Genomic DNA, 20,660 nt, shown 5'->3' on the forward strand with positions numbered 1-20,660 from the left:
TCTCAGGCTGTGTCTGATGTCCAATTGTAAGTAGGTGTCACTGCGCTGGCGGCTATGGGTACAAGTTGATTAGGTTAGGGTTGATTGGGCCGGTCTGTATGATATATAGAGAAGTCTAGACGTAGCGTAGAAGAGTCGCCGTTTGAATATATTCATTTCGATCTAATTCATTCTGGCTGCCAATATCGGGAGGAATACTAGGTGCCAAGCCGGGCACCAAGAATGGATATGAATAATAAGCTACAAAGTCGTATATCCTATTTGATCCCATGTTACACAGGGTGCGGAATGTCTAAGTAATATGTGGGGAACATGGTCGGAATGTGAGCGGAAGGCAGTTAATACCACGACATCCTCTAAACCTGCGGAATGTGGTGGGAACAAGCTGGGAATGTGGCGGTAATGTGCTCATCCTCTCCGTGTTCCCCAACCTCCGTAATCTGGCGCTTCACGCGGTGTCGTCATTCCACATGTGGTTTTCCAAGGGACAGATGAGGAGAGATTCTGCGGAGATGTGGGCATACATTGCACGGCAGTTCCCGAGGGCCGTTGAACGCTCTAAGATCGACACGGGAAACGATGGTGACGGGTTGTCCGGTTTTGGGCCCGCTTTATAATTGTCATTTGATATGTCGCTTGTGCTAACCATGGACGTCTCCCGTGCTTACCAGGATAGTATCAGGCTTCAGTGTCAAGGGGCTCAAGAGCGGATAAATCTTGCTTGCGTCCGTAAACGACATCAGTAAACCGTGCATAAGCTTAATGGCTTAGCGCCTTGAGCCACTTAGCTCTCCCACGCCATATCTTCGAGCTGCTCACCCTCAACTCCGTACAGCGTGTCAATGATGGAGCGGAGCAGAGTGAGAGACCAAGAGAGACCAGTTGGAGCGTGTACAGACATTGTGACAGAGGCCGGTGCACGCGATGACGGTGTAGAACGTATTCGCATTCGCCCATCTTAATCGTCTTAATGCGTCTTAATTGAGCATCTTAATTCTTACGTCTTATACGATCTTAAAGCCATCTTAAGCGTCTTAACGCCCTTAAAGGCGAGTTTAAGGGGCATTAAGTGATTCCCAGGTTTCCTGATGGAGGACACGCGCAAGTGTACAAATTTGAACCCAGTGAGAGTCACATCACTCATGGCCGGTTGACCGCCGACGGCCGCCTTCTTACTATGGCGGCAAGACGAGGTTATGGCCACGCGCTGCGAGACACGGGTTGCGATCATGTTGCGCAATGTCAACCTACGCTCATAGAGAAAACCAACTAGCGCCAATGGGATCTCTCTTTACCCCTGCGTGTTGAGGCGGCTCACAGCGAAACGGTTGATACCCACAACATTGCCTGCTCTCTAGCATATGTTTAATCTCATGCAAGTGACATGGAACAAATAGCATACACGACCGTGAAATAGAGTGTGATGACAATGTAACCAGTCGTCATTCACAACGTGCTTAAAAGTCCGCAAATTCGCAAAGTGACGGGTATAACAGTATGACAGGGATCCTCAATAAAAACAGACAACAGGACAACGAACGGATTTAAATCTAAGTCCTAGCCGCAACGCTACATAAGCGTCGAGTTACGTATAGTCGAAGTGTGCAACGACTTCAGTTCTATGCGCCGCCTCGTCAACTGCAGCTCATGCTGGTGGTGCTCGACCTTCTTATTCAACCTGCGCCGCTCGTCCTCCAGGTTATCTTGCACTCGCTGGAGTGCCCGATGGCTTGGATCTGTGTGGAACATGGACAGAGCCATAGAGCGTGACTTGCTGCGAAGGTACTCCTTCTCGTCCATGTACTGCGCAGGCCATCCGGCGTACACGCCGTCCGGCTCTGCGATCTCGCCCGACGTCAAGAGCGTGTGTTCGAGAAGCATGGAACAGGATTCCATAGATGCTCCCGAAAGTAGGCGAGAACCCAATCGCAACGCACAACTGTTAATGGTGGGATTAGCACGTTTCGACCATTGGCGGGGCAAAACGAACTCACCCAGGGCCAATTTTTCAACGCATTCAAAGCCAAATCCCCGCGGGGGTTGATGTGAGCGACAACTGAGCAATTATCGAGCGCGACATTGTCGCCCAAGTCGACAAGGTCAGGCTCGGCCATCAAGCCCGTACGGCCTCCCGCGAAGACCGAGACGTTCTTGCCAATCTTCGCACCCATGGCGCGGTAGAATCAGACGATGTACGCGGATCCGCTGATAGCGCCAAGGACAGCGCCATCACCATACCCTCGCTATAGAGGCTTCGCGAGGACGAGATGGAGTTGCCAGCGCTGGCAGTACGAACCTTTGTCCCAGTCGTAGCTACCGGGAGCCCGGCGACCAATGACGATCCACTTCATGACGACGACCCAGAGGATGACAACGACCGCCTGGAGAACAAGGGTCAAGATAAACCAGCATGCTATCAGGCCAAATATGACAAAGGTTTGCTGAGGGCCCGAGGCGAGGAGGTCTAGCCGAGGAAGATGTATACGAAGCTGGTTGAGGACCTGGGTGCCGACGACGGCGGCGATCGACCAATATCCTGCGCCGATGATGGCGAGGAGGGTGTGGATGCTAACAAGGCGCGCTTGTAGAAAGCGCGACCGAAGGGCGTAATCGTCGGACTGTCGTCGTGGGTCGCCTCCTTACTTCCGCTCTTAAAACAGACCGCTTCACCGCCCTCTGACCCCATCCAGACGGTGCCGTCCGCGTATGTCATATCCCTCTTTGCGAGCGCGCCGGAGCCCATGATTGCACGTTTGCCCACGGACACACCAGCAAGGAGGACGACACGGTCAGCGATCATGGCACCCGACTTCACGACGATCCTGCCCGAGCCATGGGCGTCCGTAGTGAACGCTTCGGACCGGGACCCGAATACGACGTCGTCGCCAACTTCGAGAAGCTCTGGATCCGGATAGTATACCCCCGACCCGGGCCAGTACACGCGCTTCCCGATTTTCGCGCCCATGCATCGCCAGATGATTGAAGTCGTGTCGTAGTGCGAACCGATAACATCGAACGCACACTTCATAGCATACTGATTGAGGAGATGTTGGTTGATGAAACGGCGGGTAAGACCACTGCGAAGCGTCCGCAGCACGGCCCTCGCTGTTGAGACCCATGATGCGCTTGACGATAATGCCGATGACCAGCTGGAGAATTGGCGGAAGGATCACTCAGATGATACGGGCAAAGGCGTGCCATGCGACCCGTCTCGGTAACGAGAACCAAACGATAACGCGCTCGGCCGAGTTGAGATCGCCTTAGGGGCCAGGTTGTGAAACGAGGAGGTAGAGGGCGGCCCTCCGAATTGTGGCGAAATTGGGCCTACTCTGACCATCTCTACCATTCCTGAAGCAGAGATGGCGTATATATGCTGCCTGCGATCGTCCGCCGTATTGCTAAGCGACTTTCAAAGCCGTATCCTGCGCGACTTGTGGAAGTCGTTCCGGTCTTATGTCGCTGACTTGAGTCCTCCCAAGGTTAGCTAGCTGCCGACTGATAGACTGCCGATACAATGCCGCCTGGGGTAGATTTGTTCCTCCGTGTCGTTGCATTCGAGATGTGCGTCCTATAGGCTGATCTAGCAAAGACAGTGAATACGTGAACTCATGTCTAGGACTTGTTCAACATTTGACCACGCAAACGCACCTCCCACCAGTTTGTCAATCAATGATCGGGCCCGGGAACCTTCACGTTGCGACAGAGGGCCCGTTTGAAACGGAGGCAAATAGTCGGAGGCGGTCCAAGAAGGGCGAGAGCGGAATCCCGTGCCCGACTCCAAGCAGGAGAGAGGACGCATAAATGTCTTGCTTCTGCATCTCTAGTGAGTATGCGAATCATTAAGAACAGGTAGGCCATCGCACATAGCAACCGACTGTCGGAAGAAGAAACCTAGGCTTGTCGCTCCTATTTCAGGCTATCTGGTCCAGGCGGCGGTTCCAAGAGAGGAATGCGCAGTACCGGTCGAGTTAATGGAAAACCATGTTGAACTTGAAATTTCAAGTCGCCGCGTTAAGGCTATGAGGCAATGTATCAGTGAGCGATGGCTGGCTTCAATGCTTGCGTCCAGGACCGCGAATATATGCACGAAATTCACCCTCGAACAGGCTGCAGACGGAGATCGACCCTCGCGGTAATCGCTTCCATGCCAAATATATAAGCCATATGTGTTCAAAGGGATGCAAATGAGAAGCGGAAATCAAAGGCTCAGGGAAGTCAGGCAATGGAGGGGGTGAAAAGTGAGGCTTTTTGATGCGAGTTGCAGGAGGCGGAGGCGGAGGCGGAGGCGGAGAGAGAACCGTGATCGCAGGGAAGGGATGCGAGCAATGACAATATTCAGCATCGGCATATTCTTGTATGGACAAGGTCAATTAGGGGGAGCGTAAGTATGTCGGGAGCCCGCCACGCAGCTAGCGCTCAACCACGCCACGAGTCCATCGCCTGCGCCTAATTTCCCGGATCTTTTCGTTTCTTTGCCACACCTTTAACGTCTTCTTGCTGGAAACAGTCCCGAGACAAATCCGGCGTGTATATGCGGTCGACAGGGAGCGACGCTGCATCGAGGCCGTCTAGACTGCGCGCGCGTCGAGCAACGTCGACTAATGCCGTCTCACGGGCCCGTTGGGAAGCCGTCGCCTTTCCGGCCAAAGCACCACATCTACGCAACTAGGCTGTCGTTTACGGAGCGAAGCAGCCCTCGAACCCCGCCCTAACGTCAGGGACGCCTTGAATTATGCTCGATGGAAGGTTTCATCGTCGCCACATGACTGGGTTATCAGCTTCCTTCCATATGGTTGATATCAGCCCCGAGTGTGATCCCGGACATGCCGCACGTCGTATATATTGATGGCATACCGAGCTGCGATATGAGCAGGCTGTCGTCGGTCCTCTAAGTGAAGAGCGGTGCAAATGCCACGTCTCGTCGCTGCCGGTCTCCTGCTGGCCTCCCTCTTGCGGGGAAGCACTGCTGCCACATGGCCAGTAGTCTTATCTCTGTCTTACGGGTCTCTCAGCTCATCCTACATGCAATCAAAACAGGTGTGGAAAAAATTACATGGCGACTGACCCAGTGGTACCTCCCGGCGGTCAGTTCCCTGTCCCAGACACCTCCTCGAGTTCGCTTTTAGCCTTCCGCTGCGCCCCGATTATCAAGCCGTATCTCCCTGAGGATGCGTCCTCCCCAGCTGGCTTCTTGATCGACGCCCCAGTCACGTTCTCACAGGTTGTCGGTGCTGCACCCATCGCGCTACCTGCGCACGGTTTTGCAGGTGCGCTGGATGTCACACTCAAAATCGGCGGGAAGACCATCGCGAGGGGTCCAGTCGCAGTGAACGCGACGAAAGTCGAGATCCCGTTCTCGCTGAAAAGCCTGCAACCCCAGGCGACCCAGTTCAACGTGGAATGCACGGCGACGTATGGGTCGCAGACGTTCACTGCGAACACGACCTTGTCCTATCTCCCCGACCCTCCTGATGGGCGTTCAGTGACGAAGATGGACTTGCGCACTGGCGCGTTGCTCGCGAAGCCTGCCACGGGCAAGGGCGGAGCATACGAGATTGTCTTCCCGGTTGGCTTCTACACGAACTTCGCCGCATACATCGCGTCGAACCTCTCGCTTATCGACGAGATCGCGTCCCAGGGCTTCACAGTGGTAAGCTCTTCGCTCGCAGAGACCGTATTTTCTGCTGAACTCGATGCAGATCCACCCTATCCCTACCTTCGACAACCTCACAGCGCTCGCTGATGTCGTCCAGCGCATGGAGGAGGTCGGTATCTACCTCATGTACGACATGCGATGGTTCGTCTCGCCTGTCTGATGCGTATGTGCGCTCTTTCTGACTTCTCAATCACCCTACACAGGACGTACATGAACAACACCGCGGTCACCGAGGAGGTGAACCGCATCAAAAACAGCCCCGCGCTCCTGCTCTGGTACACGGGCGACGAGCCAGACGGCACCTCGGACCCGCTGAACGCGACGTCGACCGCGTACGACCTCATCTACTCGCTGGACGGATACCACCCTGTCTCGCTCGTGCTGAACTGCCAAGACTACTACTGGACCGAGTACACGGCCGGCACGGACATCGTCATGCAGGACACGTACCCCGTCGGGATCAATGCGACGTGGTCCGTCGAATGGGTGCGCGTCTCATCGCACGCAGGGTACGCTTTGCTGACAAGTGAGCTGCGACACGACAGAATACGCCATGCACGCCCGACTACGGCGACTGCGGGTGCGACAACTGCGCGGGCTCGTTCGAGGACATCAGCACGCGCATGGACGAGTTCGCGCAACGTCGCTTCTCCGACGGCTGGGAGCTCTCGAAGGCGGTGTGGACCGTGCCGCAAGGGTTCGGCGCGTCCGAGTACTGGAGCCGCGTCCCCACGGGCAAGGAGTTCGTCGTGCAGAGCGTGCTCGCGATCAACCACGGGGCGCTGGGCGTCGTCAGCTGGGACGCGCCTACGACGGACGACGTGACGGCGAGCGCTTCGGTGCTCGCGAAGTCGCTCGCGACGATGAAGGAGTTCATACTGAGCCCGCGGGCGACGTTTGCGCACGTGGTCAGCGATAGGGTGGATGTGGGGCTGTGGACGGTGGGCGCACGCACGCTCGTGCTCGCGACGAACCTGAACTATGAGGCGAAGGTATTCGATATGCGCAGCGTGAAGGGGCTGGCTGCGAAGACGCTGCTGGGAACGAAGCAGGTTCTGGACAGTGGGGCGGGGGTGCAGGGACACATCATCTCGCTCGAGAGCGTGGGCACTGGGGGGTTTGTCGTAGGGTAAGGTCACATACGTGCGCATACTTCTTTCATACGGATGCAAGCCAGCGCTGCGAACCTTGGAGTGTCTTCAGCTTGCAGCCCATGCGGAGAATTGACGTGAGTCAGAAGTACACGATTAATGGTTTGTCAGATAACGTCTATGGAACGGTATGATTGACTCGTTGTCATCGGCTTCTCTAGCCCACTATGGCACGTCGAGCCGCCACTGGCAACCAGCAGCTCAAGTAAAGGCTGGTCGCTAGGTATACATCTCCATACTAGGCTAGGACTTCCAAAGCCGGATGAGTGAACGCTCTGCAGGACCGAGCCAACCGTGCTGGTGCTTGACGACAGTGGATCGCGTCTCGAGGTTCGTCTTGGGGACAGAGTCGATACACACACATGCTGGCATGCAGCTTTTCAAAAACTCGGTATATGATGTTCTCCATGGCATACCGAGGCTGAACTGGCACGAGAGGGTACATAGATAGATGATCTGTTATCGACCAAATGCAGGGCGAATAAGCGCCGAATCCCGTCGACCGGCCCGAAAGTAGAGTAGTATTTTGGACGCCTTTCCTTTGCCGCTCATATTGCTACGTGTTGGCTTTTCTGTCCTCCTCAGTCTGCTCCTTTGGGCTTCAGCGGATCTCTGACGCGTATAACGCTTTCTTTCGAAGACCTCTGTTTGTGGGTTTCCCTTACATGGGCTAGGTCGTGGTGGCCGGGCGTACGCCGGTCGTGCATCGGTCGAACTTGCGGGCTTGGAAGCAAGCAATCTGGTGCATCTCTGGGCCGCAAGGTGAGCTGCGTTGACCGTACGATGTTTATATGACGAGAATATACTTCAGTTATCCCTGTCTTAAGACCTGCTAGGTTGTATGTCGATTATGTCTTGTTTCCTCTGATCCTCTTCCAACATCATATGCATATGTCGCTTCATTGATGCTGACTCACATTGTAACAGGTCATCCTTGCCTTCTTTGTCCGGCATCCCGAACCGACGCAGTGTCAATTCGGCCACTTTGGCACCACGTGTCAATCACCGCCCACGAGCAGTTATGCAGAGGTGCTCTCGGCGAGGGGTGCCAGGTGAGTTCCCGCACCTACGTCAGCTTTGTTGTGGCTTTCCCAGGCGGATCTCCGCGACGGGCCAGGAGTCGAGGGTCAACATGGCTCTGGCAGATCTGTGGGCTGTCAGCGATGTACTGGTGCGGTCATGGAATGCGGGGCAATTTATGAATGCTAGCACGTTCGTTGCTGTCGTGCAGTTGTAGTGTGCAATGGCGTGAACCTGCCGAGCCCGAGGATTGACAGGGCCAAGCCCAAAAACAGCATTGTTCACAGCGTGTCTGCAGCAAGTCGGATGGCTCATACGTACTGTACGTTTTGTTCGAGGTGATGTGTACATTACTTGTTGGCTTGCGTTGGTCTGAATTGCTTGGTCCGAGTCTGTCGAAGGAACAGACGCCGATCTCACATTGCTATAGATGATGACGTCAGAGGGTGGTCTCGGTACAGAGCCAAGTCCTGATCTTATCGCTACCAAGCAGGCCCTTGACAGGACATCCTTGGCTTGGGATAATCTTTCTTGTCGACTGTCGTGTTTATTGTATACGAGCCAACTTTGTTGAGCTGGCAGAGGACAGAGCGACTAAGACTCCCGCTTGGCAGGAAGATTGAAGTAGGGCTCTAGGAGAGTGGTTTTGCATTCGCGCTTCTCGGAGCTTCGTCGCGACCCTAGTACTTTGCGGGGCGTCGCGAAGCATTCCGTTGATCGGGTATTCAACTAGACGCATCACAGACGACGGCGTCGCTTGCAACGGCTCTCACTTCTGGAGGAACGAATTGTACAGTCGGAAGACTTGGCGCAAGGGTCTTGGAAGTTGGAGCACCGTGCGCGCGAACCTTCGCTTGCGCTTGGCGAGGCGTGACACATATTTAATCCCAAGCTTGGGAAGCCGAATAACGCTTCTCTTTCCGTCCTCCCTCCTCGCCTCGTCAGAGAGCACGGTCCATGCTATCATGGCCATCCACACCCTCCTTTTCACCCTCTTCGCCACGCTGAGCAGCGTGCGCGCAATCACCGTCTATGGTCAGACCGGACAGCAACACATCGGCACTGCAACTGCAACAGGCACGAGCAGCGCCGCGCCCACCCCAACGTCAGCAGCATATGACGCGCGGATACTCAACCCGCCCCCGCTGCCCAGCCCGCTGCCGGCGAACCAGTTCGGGATCCAGCTGCCCGCGCAGGCGAGCGGCATGAACGGGCTCTCGATAATGCAGAGCGGGGCATTCTACGGGTTCTCGGTGGAGATGTCGGTCGCGACACAAGTCAGTGAGTATCCGTGTTGGAATTACTCCTTTGGGCGTGGGATTTGCGGGCGCAGTGATGTCGGGCTGCGCAGTCGTATCGTCCGCCAAATTGGGGTTGATCGAAACGCTTGATACTAATGGTCGTTGGCAATGCGCATGTAGTTGGTCTGAACGGGTGAGTGGCAGAAGCGTATCCTATACTCGACAGAAGATTGTACTGACCCGCATTGCAGTACACATATCCAGCCGCCCTTCCTCAACCTTATGTCGCTCGTGGCGGAGCGGGCCGGGCGCGTCCACGTCCGAGTGGGAGGTAACACGCAAGAAACCGCGCGTCTGGTGTTGAGCCTCGATGACGGCAAGGCCATCGAGAAGCAGAAGGTGGACACGAACAACCCTGTACGTACCCCTCCGTCTCCCCTTCTCCGCACCCCCTGAGATGGACTAGTGACGCTGATTAACACTCCACGATGACGGGGACGGACAGACGCAAACGCCCGCACTACTGTTCACGCCCGAGATCCTGTACCTGCTCGCGAACATCTCGTCGCTCGTGAACGTGAGGTGGTACCTGGGTGTCCCGCTCAACGACTCCTCGGACATCCGGCTCGAGATTGCGCAGTACGGGCAGCAGATCCTGGGGGACAACCTCATCGGCCTCCAGGTCGGGAACGAGCCCGATCTCTACGCGCGGTGAGCATTAAGCAGACGCGAACCAGACGTGAGCCACGGAGAGAGGAGGGGCACTCATAATGCATGCAGGCATGGGCACCGGCCCTCGACGTACGGACCGTACGACTACTTGGGCGATTTCGGGAGCGTGCTGGGCGCGATGAAGAACCAGAACCTCCGCACCGACCTCCTCCTTGGGCCGAGCTTGGCCACTGGCGACTGGACGCCCGAGAGTGCGTGGCAGATGCGCATATATGCACCCGGGGAGATGGGACTGAGCACGATCCTTCACAGTGGTGTGGGACACCGGCTTCATCAACACATACAGCGACGCGCTCACAGCCCTGACCGTCGAGCAGTGAGTCCTTGCTCTTCCCGTCCCAAAGTCGGAGAGCTGCTCGGACACTGACCTGCCGCACCAGCTACCCCGACGACAACTGCGCCGCGCTCTACGCCGGCTTTGGGGACCCGAAGGACCCGCAGGCGGAGTTCGCGAAGTACCTCGACCACAGCATGGGCGTGAACACGATCCAGCCGTACCTCAACTCGACGATGATCGCCCAGCAGGCCGGCAAGCCGTTCATCATGTTCGAGACGAACTCGGCCTCGTGCGGCGGCTTCCCGGGGATCTCGACCAGCTTCGGCGCCGCGCTCTGGGCGTTGGATTATGGGCTGGAGATGGCGGCGAGCAACTTCTCGCATGCGTTGTTGCATGTCGGTGGGCAGAATGTGTACTATAACGTGAGTCTTGAGTGTTCTCCGCTGGGACAGGGTGCTGATTTGACGTTCCGTGTGTATGTGCAGCCCTTCACCGGTGTGTATTTCATGCTAGCGCATATTGCCATTCGAATGAGCTATACTCACGAAGTTTCATAGCGCCTCCAACGAACGAAACGTCCTACCACGAATGGACCGTCGGCCCGATCTTCTACTCGGTCCTCGCCGTCGCCGAGACGCTCGGGAACTCGAACAAGTCGCAGATCAAGGACCTTTGGCAGAACAGCGGCTCGCTGTACACCCCGGGCTACGCCATCTACGAGAACGGTAACCTCGCGCGCGTGGCGCTCGTCAACTTCATGACGGACCCCTCAGGCGCGAACGATTACACCGTCTCCATCTCCGTCGGCGGGGGGGAGAGCGGCCAGCCTGCTGCTACGCCCGCATCTGTGCAGGTCAAGTAAGTGTTGCGTCCATACGCTCGTACGGTGAGAACCAGCGCTCACACGGGCGACGCTCGCCAGGTACCTGGTCGCGCCCTCCGTCGGCGAGAAGTTCAACATCACCTGGGGCAACCAGACCCTGGGCGGCCAGTTCGAAGCCGACGGCACGCTCAAGGGCGACCTCCACCTCGAGACCGTGCAGTGCGACCAGCAGAACAACGTGTGCAAGGTCAAGGTGCCCGCGCCCGGATTCGCGCTCGTGTTCATGAGCGAGGACGCGGCGAAGGAGAGCGAGCCGGCGAGCACGGTCACGTTTGGGACGAGCGCGGTGACGAAGTACAAGAACACTGCGACGATCGACCAGGCGGTGCTCGCGACGTCGAATGGGAACAGGGGCATGCAGGAGATGCGCGGGAGCACGAGCTTTGGGAGCGGGAACGGCGCTGCGCGCACGGGCTATCCGGGCGCCGGCGCGCTGCTGGCGGCTCTGGTCGGGGCTGCGGCTGTGAGGCGCGTACTGACTGGGCGGGTTTGAGCTGAGGAGTGCTGGACGGGGTGGAAGGCTCGTTGGCTATGCACGTTTAGACAGAGACTATCTGGATTGTAATACACTAGCATATATTCACCTTGAATATCAACCAGTCTGTTAGTACATATCCTCAGCACGCTGCAGGACGGACCATAAGTCACTTCGCACTCCGTACCTTTGATCCTAGTACATCTGCGGTACCAATCCACTCGCCTGTGTGGCTTCTTCCTCGCCGAGGACTCGGTCCCCGATCGGCGTGCTAGTTCTTTGGTCCATAAGCCCTGCCTCCCGTTGACTATGGCGCGTCTTGCTTCTTGCTCCACCTACGAAATCCAGGACACCAGCCACTGACGGAAGTGGTCACGAGACATAAGGAGCGTCATGAATATTCGTCGTAAAGTATCAAGTCTAAAACATGTGAATACAGGTAGCAATGTCCCAAAAGTCCATGAAGATTACCAAGCGAAAGCAAGTCAAGATGAAACAATACAATATGATACCGAAGTCCTTCGCGGTGTGAATACGAATATGAACGAACAACCCTACGCTACTATGAAGACCATAGCATTACTAGAAGAAATTCTGAAGTCTCACCTCAGCCGAAGACCATCATAGCGCGCGCCCAGATGATGAACACTGTCTGCTGAAGCGAGGCCGGCGGCAAGTTCTTCGCCGTCGTCTCGCCCCCCTGGCTCGTCCCCGACAGCGGGAAGTCTGCCCCCCTGTGCCCATTGCTTTGCACGATCGCGCTCGGGAATAGCGTAGCGGTAGCCAGGCGGTTAGTCACCGACGTTGTCGAGTACGTCTGCGTCACGACCGAATCGGCGTTGTTCTGCGCGTCCGACGAGAGGAATACGAGCGCGGCGCCAGGTGCGGGCACAGGGATCGTGCAGGTATTGGCGGTCTGGTCACACGGGATCTCCTTGATGATTTCTTGACCGATGAGACGACCGTCGACTTGGAAGCGGGGGCCGAATGTCTGGGAGACATTTCAGGTTTGGGATGAGACATGACGGTGGGGCTTCGCGAGACAGGCTCAGCGTACCTGGTTAGCCCAGAAGACTTGCTGCTTCTCCGCCACAGAGGGCGCGGTGAGATATCTGGATTGTAGGTTTCGCCAGTTAGCTCTGTGGCAGACCGACAACAATACTGACACGATACAAACTTGACTTTCACGGACGCGGGGGTAGCATTTGGCTCGCCGGTAAGCCCGCCACCGATTGAGATCGTCGCCTGGTAGGAACCAACGCCGTTCTGCTCGGTCATGAAGTTGACCAATGCAACCCGCGCGAGCGTATCGTGCTCGTAGATGCCGTAGACGGGGGTGAACTCATTCGTAGTGAGGTCGACTACGCGGGAGGTGTTGGTCTTGCCCAGTGCCTCGGCCATGAAGAGGGTCGAGTACATGGTCGGTCCGACAGTGAACTGCTGGAAGAGGGAGATGTTGGTCGGAGGCGCTTTGAAAGAGGAAATGTGAAACGTCAGGCTTCGAGTTCGTCTAGAGACCACATAGCACACATACGGGTGAAGGGCTGCGAGAATCGGGGTCAGCATCTGACTCATGTGGGAGGAGAAGGCCGACATACGTTATAGGTGACGTTGGAACCGCCGATATGGAGCATCGCGCCCGTGAAGTTGCTGTATGCCAGCTGAAGACCATAGTCCACAGCCCAGAGCGCCGAACCGAAGCTATCGCTGACGCCAGGGAAGCCGCCACATGACGCCGAGTTGGTCTCGAACATCATGAACTCCTTGTTGAACTGCTGTGCGAGCGCTGCACTGTTCAGATATGGCGCGACCATCTTCTGACCGTTGGCGTGGGTGAGATACTCGGGGAAAACGTCCTGCGGGTTCTTGATGGCGCCAAAGCCTCCGTCAGGGAACTCGGCGGCGCAGTTATTATCGGCGTAGCTGTAGACATGTGTGTTAAGACTGAGGTTAGAAGGTACATGACTGGAACGCACTGTTCGAATGAGATCGTCTCAATGGCGGGTGCATAGGCGTTAAGATAACCCGTAGCCCAAAGATCCTCGGCCTTCCACTTGCCCTGGAAGCTAGGCGCGACCAACTTTGTGGAAGCCTTGGTGATCTTCTGATCGCTTTTTAGGCCATCTATTACTGTGCCGAACTCGTTGAAGTAGTCTTGAACGCCGTATGTTGGAGGCCGGCTTCCGTGACTACAAAACAATGAGAATGTAGCTCTCTGGCATGCACGGGGAGTGTAGGAATCACGTACGTTGCGTATAAGTCCGGCTCGTTTCCAACCTGGTATCCGAGGACATTGTCGCCCAGAATGGCATCCGCCTGCTCCGCGATTTGTAGTCGGAGGTGCGAAGTGTCGTTCATGGGAATACCGAGGTACCACTTCGCGCTGACCAGGTGTGACACGTTATTGAGAAGGTACAGCAATTCGTCGGTGAAGATCAGAGCGGGGATTTGCGCCTGAGAAGTGGAAAGAAATTCACATTTGGATACTCGGAGAACGAGATCACTTACGGTACGAGAGTTGCTGACCACCGCGCTTGCCGCCTTCTCGATCATGGAGTTGTTCGGCAGACCGCCTACAAGAGTTGCAGTCTCTTGAGAGTTACCCCCGACGCGGACGCGAACGCTACCTGCCCGGTCCGCCACCGTCGCGAGCAGGTTGAGGAATGGGACCTGAATGAAAGAGCTAGGCAAAAGAGTCAGTCTACCCCATCCGTAGCTCCAAAAGGAGAAGTGGACTTACGAGTTCTTCCCAACTAGACGGAGACAGGCACCATATCAATCAGCAAATCTCGGACGCGTTACCGAAGTTACTTACTGACTTGCTCCACAACCGACATCTCAATTGAGAACCCATAGAAGTCTCCCCTCTGCGGTATCGACAAGTTCGTGACGTATTCTGCTTGATTGGCGAGGGACACAGTAAATGCTGTGGGGGGCAACGGAACGGGCAGGGGGGGCGCCTGCAGCTGAATGTTATTCCATGCACCGAGAACGCTTGTCCATTCTGTGCTCCCCAACGTCGAGACTGGAGGGCTACCAGACTGTGACCCTGTAGGGTTCTGCACGCCCCCAATGCCATAGACAGTCACCGCAGCGTGGGTGCTTCCATGGAGAGCCGACCAGATCAAGAGAGAAACTACAAAATGTAGCATAGACCAAACAGCAAGGCGGAAGGGGGCTCAGAAGCTTGTCGTCGCCAGAAGATTAAAGAGGAAAACAAGAAGATAAGATACAAGCGGCGTGAGCGACGGGAGCGAAACTCGAGGGGAGGGAGGAAGACGCACCCGTAATGGCGCTCGGAGACTTTTATCAGGATGCAGCCCGCAGGCAGGCATACACTGCTTCACGCGTTCCTGGGCGGGCGCGCGGCTTGACGAGCCCGCGGCCTCACGGAACATCGCGCTAGGGGCTGGAAGCGCGACTCGGGCTAGACGGCTGGACGCGCCCTGCGTGACACATCCAAAGCGCCTGCATAAACCAGCGGTGATATTGATTTCGATCAGGCACTGTTCTACCTCGAGCCTGGGTACAGCCTCCCCGACGCCGCCGGCGATACGTTGGGTTCAACTTATGGAGGCAGCTTGAATATGTAAGACGCCTCACCTCGAGTGCGCTTTAATCTCGACAGTCCAGAATATGCCTGGCTCTTGGGTATTTAGCTTCATTCGCCTCGGGTGCTCAGACATGCTATGCACGCACCCAAGCTAACGTTATCTCGATGTCCGGACAATCAGACAGATCGCGCCTGATGGCTTCAATGGCACCCAATTCCTGTACAGTCAGATTTCGCGGTGGCGACACGAGTGACATACTTACAGAACCCCGGATCGCATCGGATCGAGCTCATCGTCAGAGGAGACGCTTGCCCTGCCGCAAACGCCCCGAGCTTCGAGCACGGCTCCTCGACTTGTAGGACTGTGCTGTGTTTGAGGATCCCGTTGGTGAGCGCTGCTAAGAACATGCCTTATCAACCCACCGTGGGTGGTCGGATTACGGGACTGCGATGACGCTTTCTTGTATCGAAAGATCAGACTCTATGACATGCGGCCACATTTGTGATCTAGGCATCTAGTGCATTCAATATCGTAATGCTAGCGTGTCAGTGAAGCCCGAACTTAGCATACAACGCAATCATGCGTCCATTTCGCAAGCACAGAAAGTGTCCGGAGGTCATTCTACCAAAGGTAGAGCACGATACCGAGCAGGACCGAGAGCCAGTTGGTAGATAGAGAATCGAGGGTACGCTTCGTGCCGTTCGCACCTCCCTTGCTCGTCCCCGCTAGTGGGAAATTGGGACTTCACCGCTATTCCAGTTGCTGTGTCGACCGTCACAGTTGCCGCGGGGTTAGTGACCGCAGTGGTCGAATACGTGTGGGTCACCTTGGGGTTTTCCGAAGCTTGTGCACCGCTCGAGAGGAAGACCAAGGCCGCCCCGGGGGCGGGGACGATTATGACACAGCTATTCGCAGCCTGGTCGCAACTGACGGTTTGGATCACCTCGGTACCAGATAGACGACCGTCAGCGGCAAAACGGCCTCCGAACGTCTGTCACGATGAGCTATTCACCAACTCGTTAATAGAAAATGCGGCGTCAACATACCTGATTCGCCCATGTTATCTGATCCTTCTCGCTGACGGTTGGTGCGAGCAGAAATCTACCCGACGGTCAGTACCCAACCGCTGACAGTCGCTGACCCAGTACCTACTTGACTTGTACCTGCGGAGGCGTAGCGTCTGCTTCAGCTACAGTGTCCCCGCCGACAGAGATCGTCACGTTGTAGCTGCCGGCACCGTCCTGCTCGTTCATGAAGTTGACTGGAGCTATCCGTGCGAGCGCATGCATCGTTCTCGTAGATTGCATACGCAGGAGTGAACTCGTTTCCATGGTTGGCATGGAGGTCTACTACTCGAGACGTGTTGCTGGTCCCAAGGGCTTCCGCCACGAAGAGTGTGGCGTACATCACCGGGCCGACCGTCCAACTCTCAAATAACGATAGGTTGGTTGGCGGAGCTGTGCGATGCAAATGTGCGTAATCGGATTAAACAGCGTGATCGGATGTACTCACGAGTAAACGGCTATGCAGCGATGATGAGCCACTACGCAAGCACCAAGAGATCGAAGCTTACATTATAGGAGACGTTCTGACCACCAACGTGCAACAGCGTACCAGTGAAGTTGCTGAACGCCATCTGCAGGCCGTAGTCCACAGCCCACAGCCCAGACGCGAAGCTGTCGCTGACGCCTGGGAACCCACCACAGGAGGCGGTGTTCGTCTCGAACATCATGAACTCCTTTCCAAGTTGTTGAGCGGTGCCAGCAGTATTGAGGTACAGCTGCACCATCTGCTGACCGGAGGCATGGGTCAGATAGTTTGGGAAGACCGCCTGGGGATCCTTGACGGGCCCGAAGCCACCGTCAGGGAATTCGGCCGCGCAGTTCTGGTCTGGATAGCTGGAGTACACAGCGAGCATCAACTAGTAGCATCGTGGTATGACAGGGATCATACGCACTGTTCCATGCCTATAACGCCAATCGAGGTGGAGTATGCATCGAGGTAGCCACTTTCCCAAAGGTCTTCGGCCTTCCAGGTGCCCTGGAGACTGACATCAGTAAACCGTGCATTAGCTTAATGGCTTAGCGCCTTAAGCCACTTAGCTCTCCCACGCATATCTTCGAGCTGCTCACCCTCAACTCCGTACAGCGTGCCAGATAATGGAGTGTAGCACAGAGAGAGACCAAGCGAGGTCAATTGGAGCCTGTACAGACATTATGACAGAGGCCGGCGTGCGCGATGACGATGCAACGCGTTTTTGCACTCGCCCATCTTAATCGTCTTAATCCGTCTTAATCGAGCATCTTGACTCTTACGACTTACTAACGCTTAATGACGTCTTGGGGGTCTTAATGCCCTTAAACACGTGTTTAGGAGATTCCCATGTTTACTGATAGGCTGGGAGCTACGAGTCTGTTGGCGTTCTTGATCTGCTTGTCGTCGTGTATCCCATTGACCATTACCCCGAACTCGTCAAAGTAGTCTTGGACAGTGCAGTTCTGAGGCCGACGCTGATGGATTAACCAAGATATAAGTATCCGGAGCACGCGATCTCGTTATTATCAAGCTCACAAGGCGTAGAGGTCCGGTGCGTTCCCGACCTGGTACCCCACAGCGTCTGCCAGACCCGCGATCTGCAGCCTGAAGTGCGCTGTGGCGTTCATTGGAATGCCGAGGAACCACTTCACGTTGACCAGGGACGACACGTTCGCGAGCAGGTACAGTAGCCCGCTGGTATATAGTCTAGCGCCGGCGTCTGACCCTGCAACCCGACGGTTTGGAGGAAGTAGGGACTCAATATCATACATGTCGTCGCAGTCTATGTCAACGCACCATGTTACTGAAGCCATTGATAGCACTGTTCACGTTGGCTATCATCGCGTTATGCGGTAAACCGTCCACCAGCGACGCCAGCTCTTGGATGTCCCCTCCGATGCGAATGCGCACGTTGTTCGCTCGATCTGCGAGCGTGGCTAGGAAGTTGAGGAAAGGGACTTGAATGAACGATCTAATGTACAGTCAGTATCTGCCGGACCACTGTGAGAGAGTCTGCCACACGTACGCGTTCTTTCCAGCTAATTACATGTGTAGACGATGGCAGATGAGGCGAGGCGCTAAATGAAGGCAGTAGATGGAACACCACTCACCAACTTGTTCCACTACCAACATCTCGATCGAGAAACCATAGAAATCGCCCCTCTGCGGTATTGACAGCCCGGACATATGTTGCCCCTGATTTGGGAGTGTGAGAGCAAACGACGTCGCCGGCATCGGGTTCGGAAGTGGAGGAGGTTGCAGCCGGACGTTGTTGTACGCGTTCAGCGCGCTGACGCATCCGATATTCCCCAAAGTCGCTTCGGGCGCGTCGCATCCCGACATCCCAGTGCGTTGTTCGGTGGACCCGGGATTGTATACCGTCATCTCATAGGAGAGCCGGAAGAACTGCGCGACGACGCATAGCAGACCGAAGGGGTATAACATAGGCTGAGCGACCCGAGAGACACTGGAGGGGACGGATGAGGGAAGAACGTCAATCCCCACCGCAGAGCAGAGAGAAGGGAGCACAACGCGCTTGTGCGGAGCTCCAGAGGTTATATCCGAGCTCGAGTCTCGAATTCAGGCCCCCGCACCGCTTGACGCGTCTCAGGACCCTTAGCAGAGGCCTTAGTGAGTGACTGCGCAGGGCGACTGCGTTATGAGCCCTACCTTTTCGACAGATCGGACGCTCGATGGGCCGAATTCGTTCGGGTTGCGTATGCATGACAAATGCCAAGCGGCCAGGTTCAAGCATCCAAACCGATAGAGTGAGCGAGGCCTTCCTATTATCGTATGCCACTGGGGGCGATCTGAGCCCGCAGACCGACGGACCTCGACAAGAATTGGAAGTGATCACGATCCATCACTTTAGGCTGTGGCTGAATGCGGTGGGTAACCGTACTCGATGAAGTCTACTCACCTAGCCAAAAGCGACAAAATGTCGCGCATGGAAGGGGCTCGTACACACGAGTAATGTCAACAACGGCGACCCGTAAGTGTGCGTAAGGTTGCCACACAAAGTCCGTGAAACTGCGCGGTCACGGCGCTGCGCCGATTGACATCGACTGTCCTACGCTTCTCGTCCACGGCGGATGAAAAGGGCCTACGGGGTCTCTTGTGGCATTGAGCGAATCTCCCGTGCTCGACACTCTTCCATGTAAGCGTCTTGCCAGCTCAAGTATCTCCGAGTGCAACTAGGTACGGATTGTCGACTTCCAAATGGATGTCAGCAGCGCTCGCGCAGAACAAGCGGACTTGCTCACCACTGAGACTGCGCCTTGGAACAGTGCAGAATTGTTCAACGCCGACCACAAGCTAGCGCAGCCTGACTTACAGCATCGAGTGCTCAAGCCGTGGTTGGGACCGGGGGAATACAGTAGAAGGGTAACAAATTGCAAGAACGCACAACCCCTACAGGTAACACGACTATTCCCTAATAAGCGTCAATGCTCGCATCGTCATTCACAACCCCGCACTATCCATCGCAATTGACACTGGCTGCTCTCTCTCACAATGACGGTGACGGGGGCGTTCATCACTCCTCCTAGTGTTGTCTCTCCGAAGTCACCTTCGTCTCACCGGCGCGTCCGACATTGAGACGTAGTTTCCAGCCCAGAACATACTCATTGACCGTCACTCACCTAGGAATCCACATCGCATAATCTTGCGTGGACCTCGAACTTGGCGAGCAGCTCCCCCAAAATGATTGGGCCATCGGGGACGCGAGCAAGCACAAGGGAGTTTTTCCTTTCAATCATCCACACTATGTAGATGTTCCACAAACGTCTTGTAAATCCATGAGTGTGCAGACTCCAATCATACTGTTAGTCGCGGCGGTGCATCTACTTTCGAGAACGTGCTGGGTAACCGGGCGTTGGCGCAAAGAGCAGTGACCGTTCCAGTCGGAGGTCCAGCGGCTCCTCCTCCTATACCAGCTTAGGAATGGATGGTGACGGCGTCCTGGCCGTATATCGTCCCAGCAGCGGTGAGTGAGGCCTGTCTAGATGCAAACAAGACAGCACACAACAAACAGTGAGGTTGGAAGGAAGGGAGAATGAACATACGACAATAAACGAGAGAGCATGCTTGCAAGTTAGTGCCAAAGGTCAAGCTTTCAACGCAGACACCTGACAGACCTTGGTATTCGAAACCCGATGGCGGACACTAAAATGTTCTCGGGGACTACAGCGCCTTGCATAAGTCCGTGAACGCGCGGATTTTTTTCTCTCCGGCGTCTACCCTACCCGACCTGCCTAAACAGGCCATATCACGGTCACAGGGACTACTCCATGACAGCGCATCACGGCCCCGTTGGTTGACCACACGCGTACCCAGGTAAATCCACAATGTTTTGAAGTATGGATATGCGTGCGGTACTTCCATGTCTGTATTTGAGTGCCTATTGGCCCCCTAGGGGATCCTGTACCCTGATCTAAACAGGAGGTACCATAGTAAAGGTGCAGTCGCATATACATGATCATGCCTGAGTCAGTGCAGTAGCTTCAACGTGTTCTCGACATGTTTCATCAACCATATGCATGTCCAACTCTCAAGCATTTAGGAGTGACTTGAGGCTGGCCACCCACAGCATCGCAAGTCATGTATTCATTGGCAAGGGCCCGTTTGATATGATCTC

General features: G+C 55.6%; 7 protein-coding genes across 7 annotated transcripts in view; 3 read left to right on the plus strand and 4 right to left on the minus strand.

The window, feature by feature from the left end:
• DICSQDRAFT_127907 (uncharacterized protein) overlaps positions 1-617 on the plus strand; it is a gene marked incomplete at both ends in the record, with an annotated part of 5,137 nt that extends 4,520 nt beyond the window's left edge. The window contains one exon of the mRNA XM_007367100.1: positions 492-617. Coding sequence (XP_007367162.1) covers positions 492-617 — 126 coding nt within the window. The remainder of the gene's footprint in view (positions 1-491) is intronic.
• Positions 618-1,569: 952 nt separating this feature from the next.
• DICSQDRAFT_137825 (uncharacterized protein) lies at positions 1,570-2,210 on the minus strand (the record flags this gene model as incomplete). The annotated part of the gene is made up of 2 exons (XM_007367101.1): positions 2,014-2,210; positions 1,570-1,939 (listed from the first exon to the last, which is right to left on the minus strand). Exons 1-2 carry the CDS (start codon positions 2,169-2,171, stop codon positions 1,570-1,572), a joined length of 528 nt encoding a protein of 175 aa, XP_007367163.1. The 5' UTR covers positions 2,172-2,210.
• A 33-nt stretch (positions 2,211-2,243) lies between these two features.
• On the minus strand, positions 2,244-3,028 carry DICSQDRAFT_171436 (uncharacterized protein; the record flags this gene model as incomplete). The annotated part of the gene is made up of 2 exons (XM_007367102.1): positions 2,244-2,618; positions 2,663-3,028. 2 exons carry the CDS (start codon positions 3,026-3,028, stop codon positions 2,244-2,246), a joined length of 741 nt encoding a protein of 246 aa, XP_007367164.1.
• Positions 3,029-4,881: 1,853 nt separating this feature from the next.
• DICSQDRAFT_181549 (uncharacterized protein) lies at positions 4,882-6,789 on the plus strand (the record flags this gene model as incomplete). Its single annotated transcript, XM_007367103.1, has 5 exons — positions 4,882-4,976; positions 5,038-5,650; positions 5,700-5,797; positions 5,860-6,142; positions 6,202-6,789. The coding sequence occupies exons 1-5, from the start codon at positions 4,909-4,911 to the stop codon at positions 6,787-6,789; spliced, it is 1,650 nt and encodes a 549-aa protein (XP_007367165.1). The 5' UTR covers positions 4,882-4,908.
• Positions 6,790-8,743: 1,954 nt separating this feature from the next.
• On the plus strand, positions 8,744-11,566 carry DICSQDRAFT_107955 (uncharacterized protein). Its single transcript, XM_007367104.1, has 10 exons — positions 8,744-9,108; positions 9,249-9,261; positions 9,320-9,485; positions 9,574-9,779; positions 9,849-9,991; positions 10,053-10,116; positions 10,181-10,499; positions 10,563-10,572; positions 10,635-10,935; positions 11,000-11,566. Exons 1-10 carry the CDS (start codon positions 8,793-8,795, stop codon positions 11,451-11,453), a joined length of 1,992 nt encoding a protein of 663 aa, XP_007367166.1. The 5' UTR covers positions 8,744-8,792; the 3' UTR covers positions 11,454-11,566.
• Positions 11,567-11,800: 234 nt separating this feature from the next.
• Positions 11,801-15,076, minus strand: DICSQDRAFT_107958 (uncharacterized protein). Its single transcript, XM_007367105.1, has 11 exons — positions 15,039-15,076; positions 14,720-14,968; positions 14,251-14,621; positions 14,176-14,188; positions 13,684-14,118; positions 13,412-13,624; positions 13,034-13,358; positions 12,970-12,979; positions 12,613-12,904; positions 12,493-12,547; positions 11,801-12,426 (listed from the first exon to the last, which is right to left on the minus strand). Exons 3-11 carry the CDS (start codon positions 14,585-14,587, stop codon positions 12,043-12,045), a joined length of 2,064 nt encoding a protein of 687 aa, XP_007367167.1. The 5' UTR covers positions 14,588-14,621; positions 14,720-14,968; positions 15,039-15,076; the 3' UTR covers positions 11,801-12,042.
• Positions 15,077-15,610: 534 nt separating this feature from the next.
• On the minus strand, positions 15,611-18,469 carry DICSQDRAFT_155951 (uncharacterized protein; the record flags this gene model as incomplete). Its single annotated transcript, XM_007367106.1, has 11 exons — positions 15,611-15,700; positions 15,762-15,980; positions 16,036-16,090; positions 16,142-16,282; positions 16,311-16,417; positions 16,563-16,887; positions 16,947-17,029; positions 17,380-17,499; positions 17,590-17,781; positions 17,822-17,982; positions 18,136-18,469. 11 exons carry the CDS (start codon positions 18,467-18,469, stop codon positions 15,611-15,613), a joined length of 1,827 nt encoding a protein of 608 aa, XP_007367168.1.
• Positions 18,470-20,660: the final 2,191 nt, after the last annotated feature.

The sequence above is a fragment of the Dichomitus squalens genome (assembly GCF_000275845.1).
Source record: "Dichomitus squalens LYAD-421 SS1 unplaced genomic scaffold DICSQscaffold_22, whole genome shotgun sequence".
Lineage (NCBI taxonomy): Eukaryota > Fungi > Basidiomycota > Agaricomycetes > Polyporales > Polyporaceae > Dichomitus > Dichomitus squalens.

What these genes read in the sequence shown, in the direction of transcription:
- DICSQDRAFT_107955 (XM_007367104.1), top strand. Translation starts at nt 8,793, where the DNA reads ATGGCCATCCACACCCTCCTTTTCACCCTCTTCGCCACGCTGAGCAGC. An exon ending in AGGTGGACACGAACAACCCT is followed by an intron (nt 9,486 to 9,573) that starts GTACGTACCCCT and finishes GGGGACGGACAG; the next exon opens with ACGCAAACGCCCGCACTACT. An exon ending in CCCGCATCTGTGCAGGTCAA is followed by an intron (nt 10,936 to 10,999) that starts GTAAGTGTTGCG and finishes GACGCTCGCCAG; the next exon opens with GTACCTGGTCGCGCCCTCCG.
- DICSQDRAFT_107958 (XM_007367105.1), bottom strand. Translation starts at nt 14,587, where the DNA reads ATGCTACATTTTGTAGTTTCTCTCTTGATCTGGTCGGCTCTCCATGGA. An exon ending in GAGCCGGACTTATACGCAAC is followed by an intron (nt 13,625 to 13,683) that starts GTACGTGATTCC and finishes ATTGTTTTGTAG; the next exon opens with TCACGGAAGCCGGCCTCCAA. An exon ending in AAGTCTTCTGGGCTAACCAG is followed by an intron (nt 12,427 to 12,492) that starts GTACGCTGAGCC and finishes AATGTCTCCCAG; the next exon opens with ACATTCGGCCCCCGCTTCCA.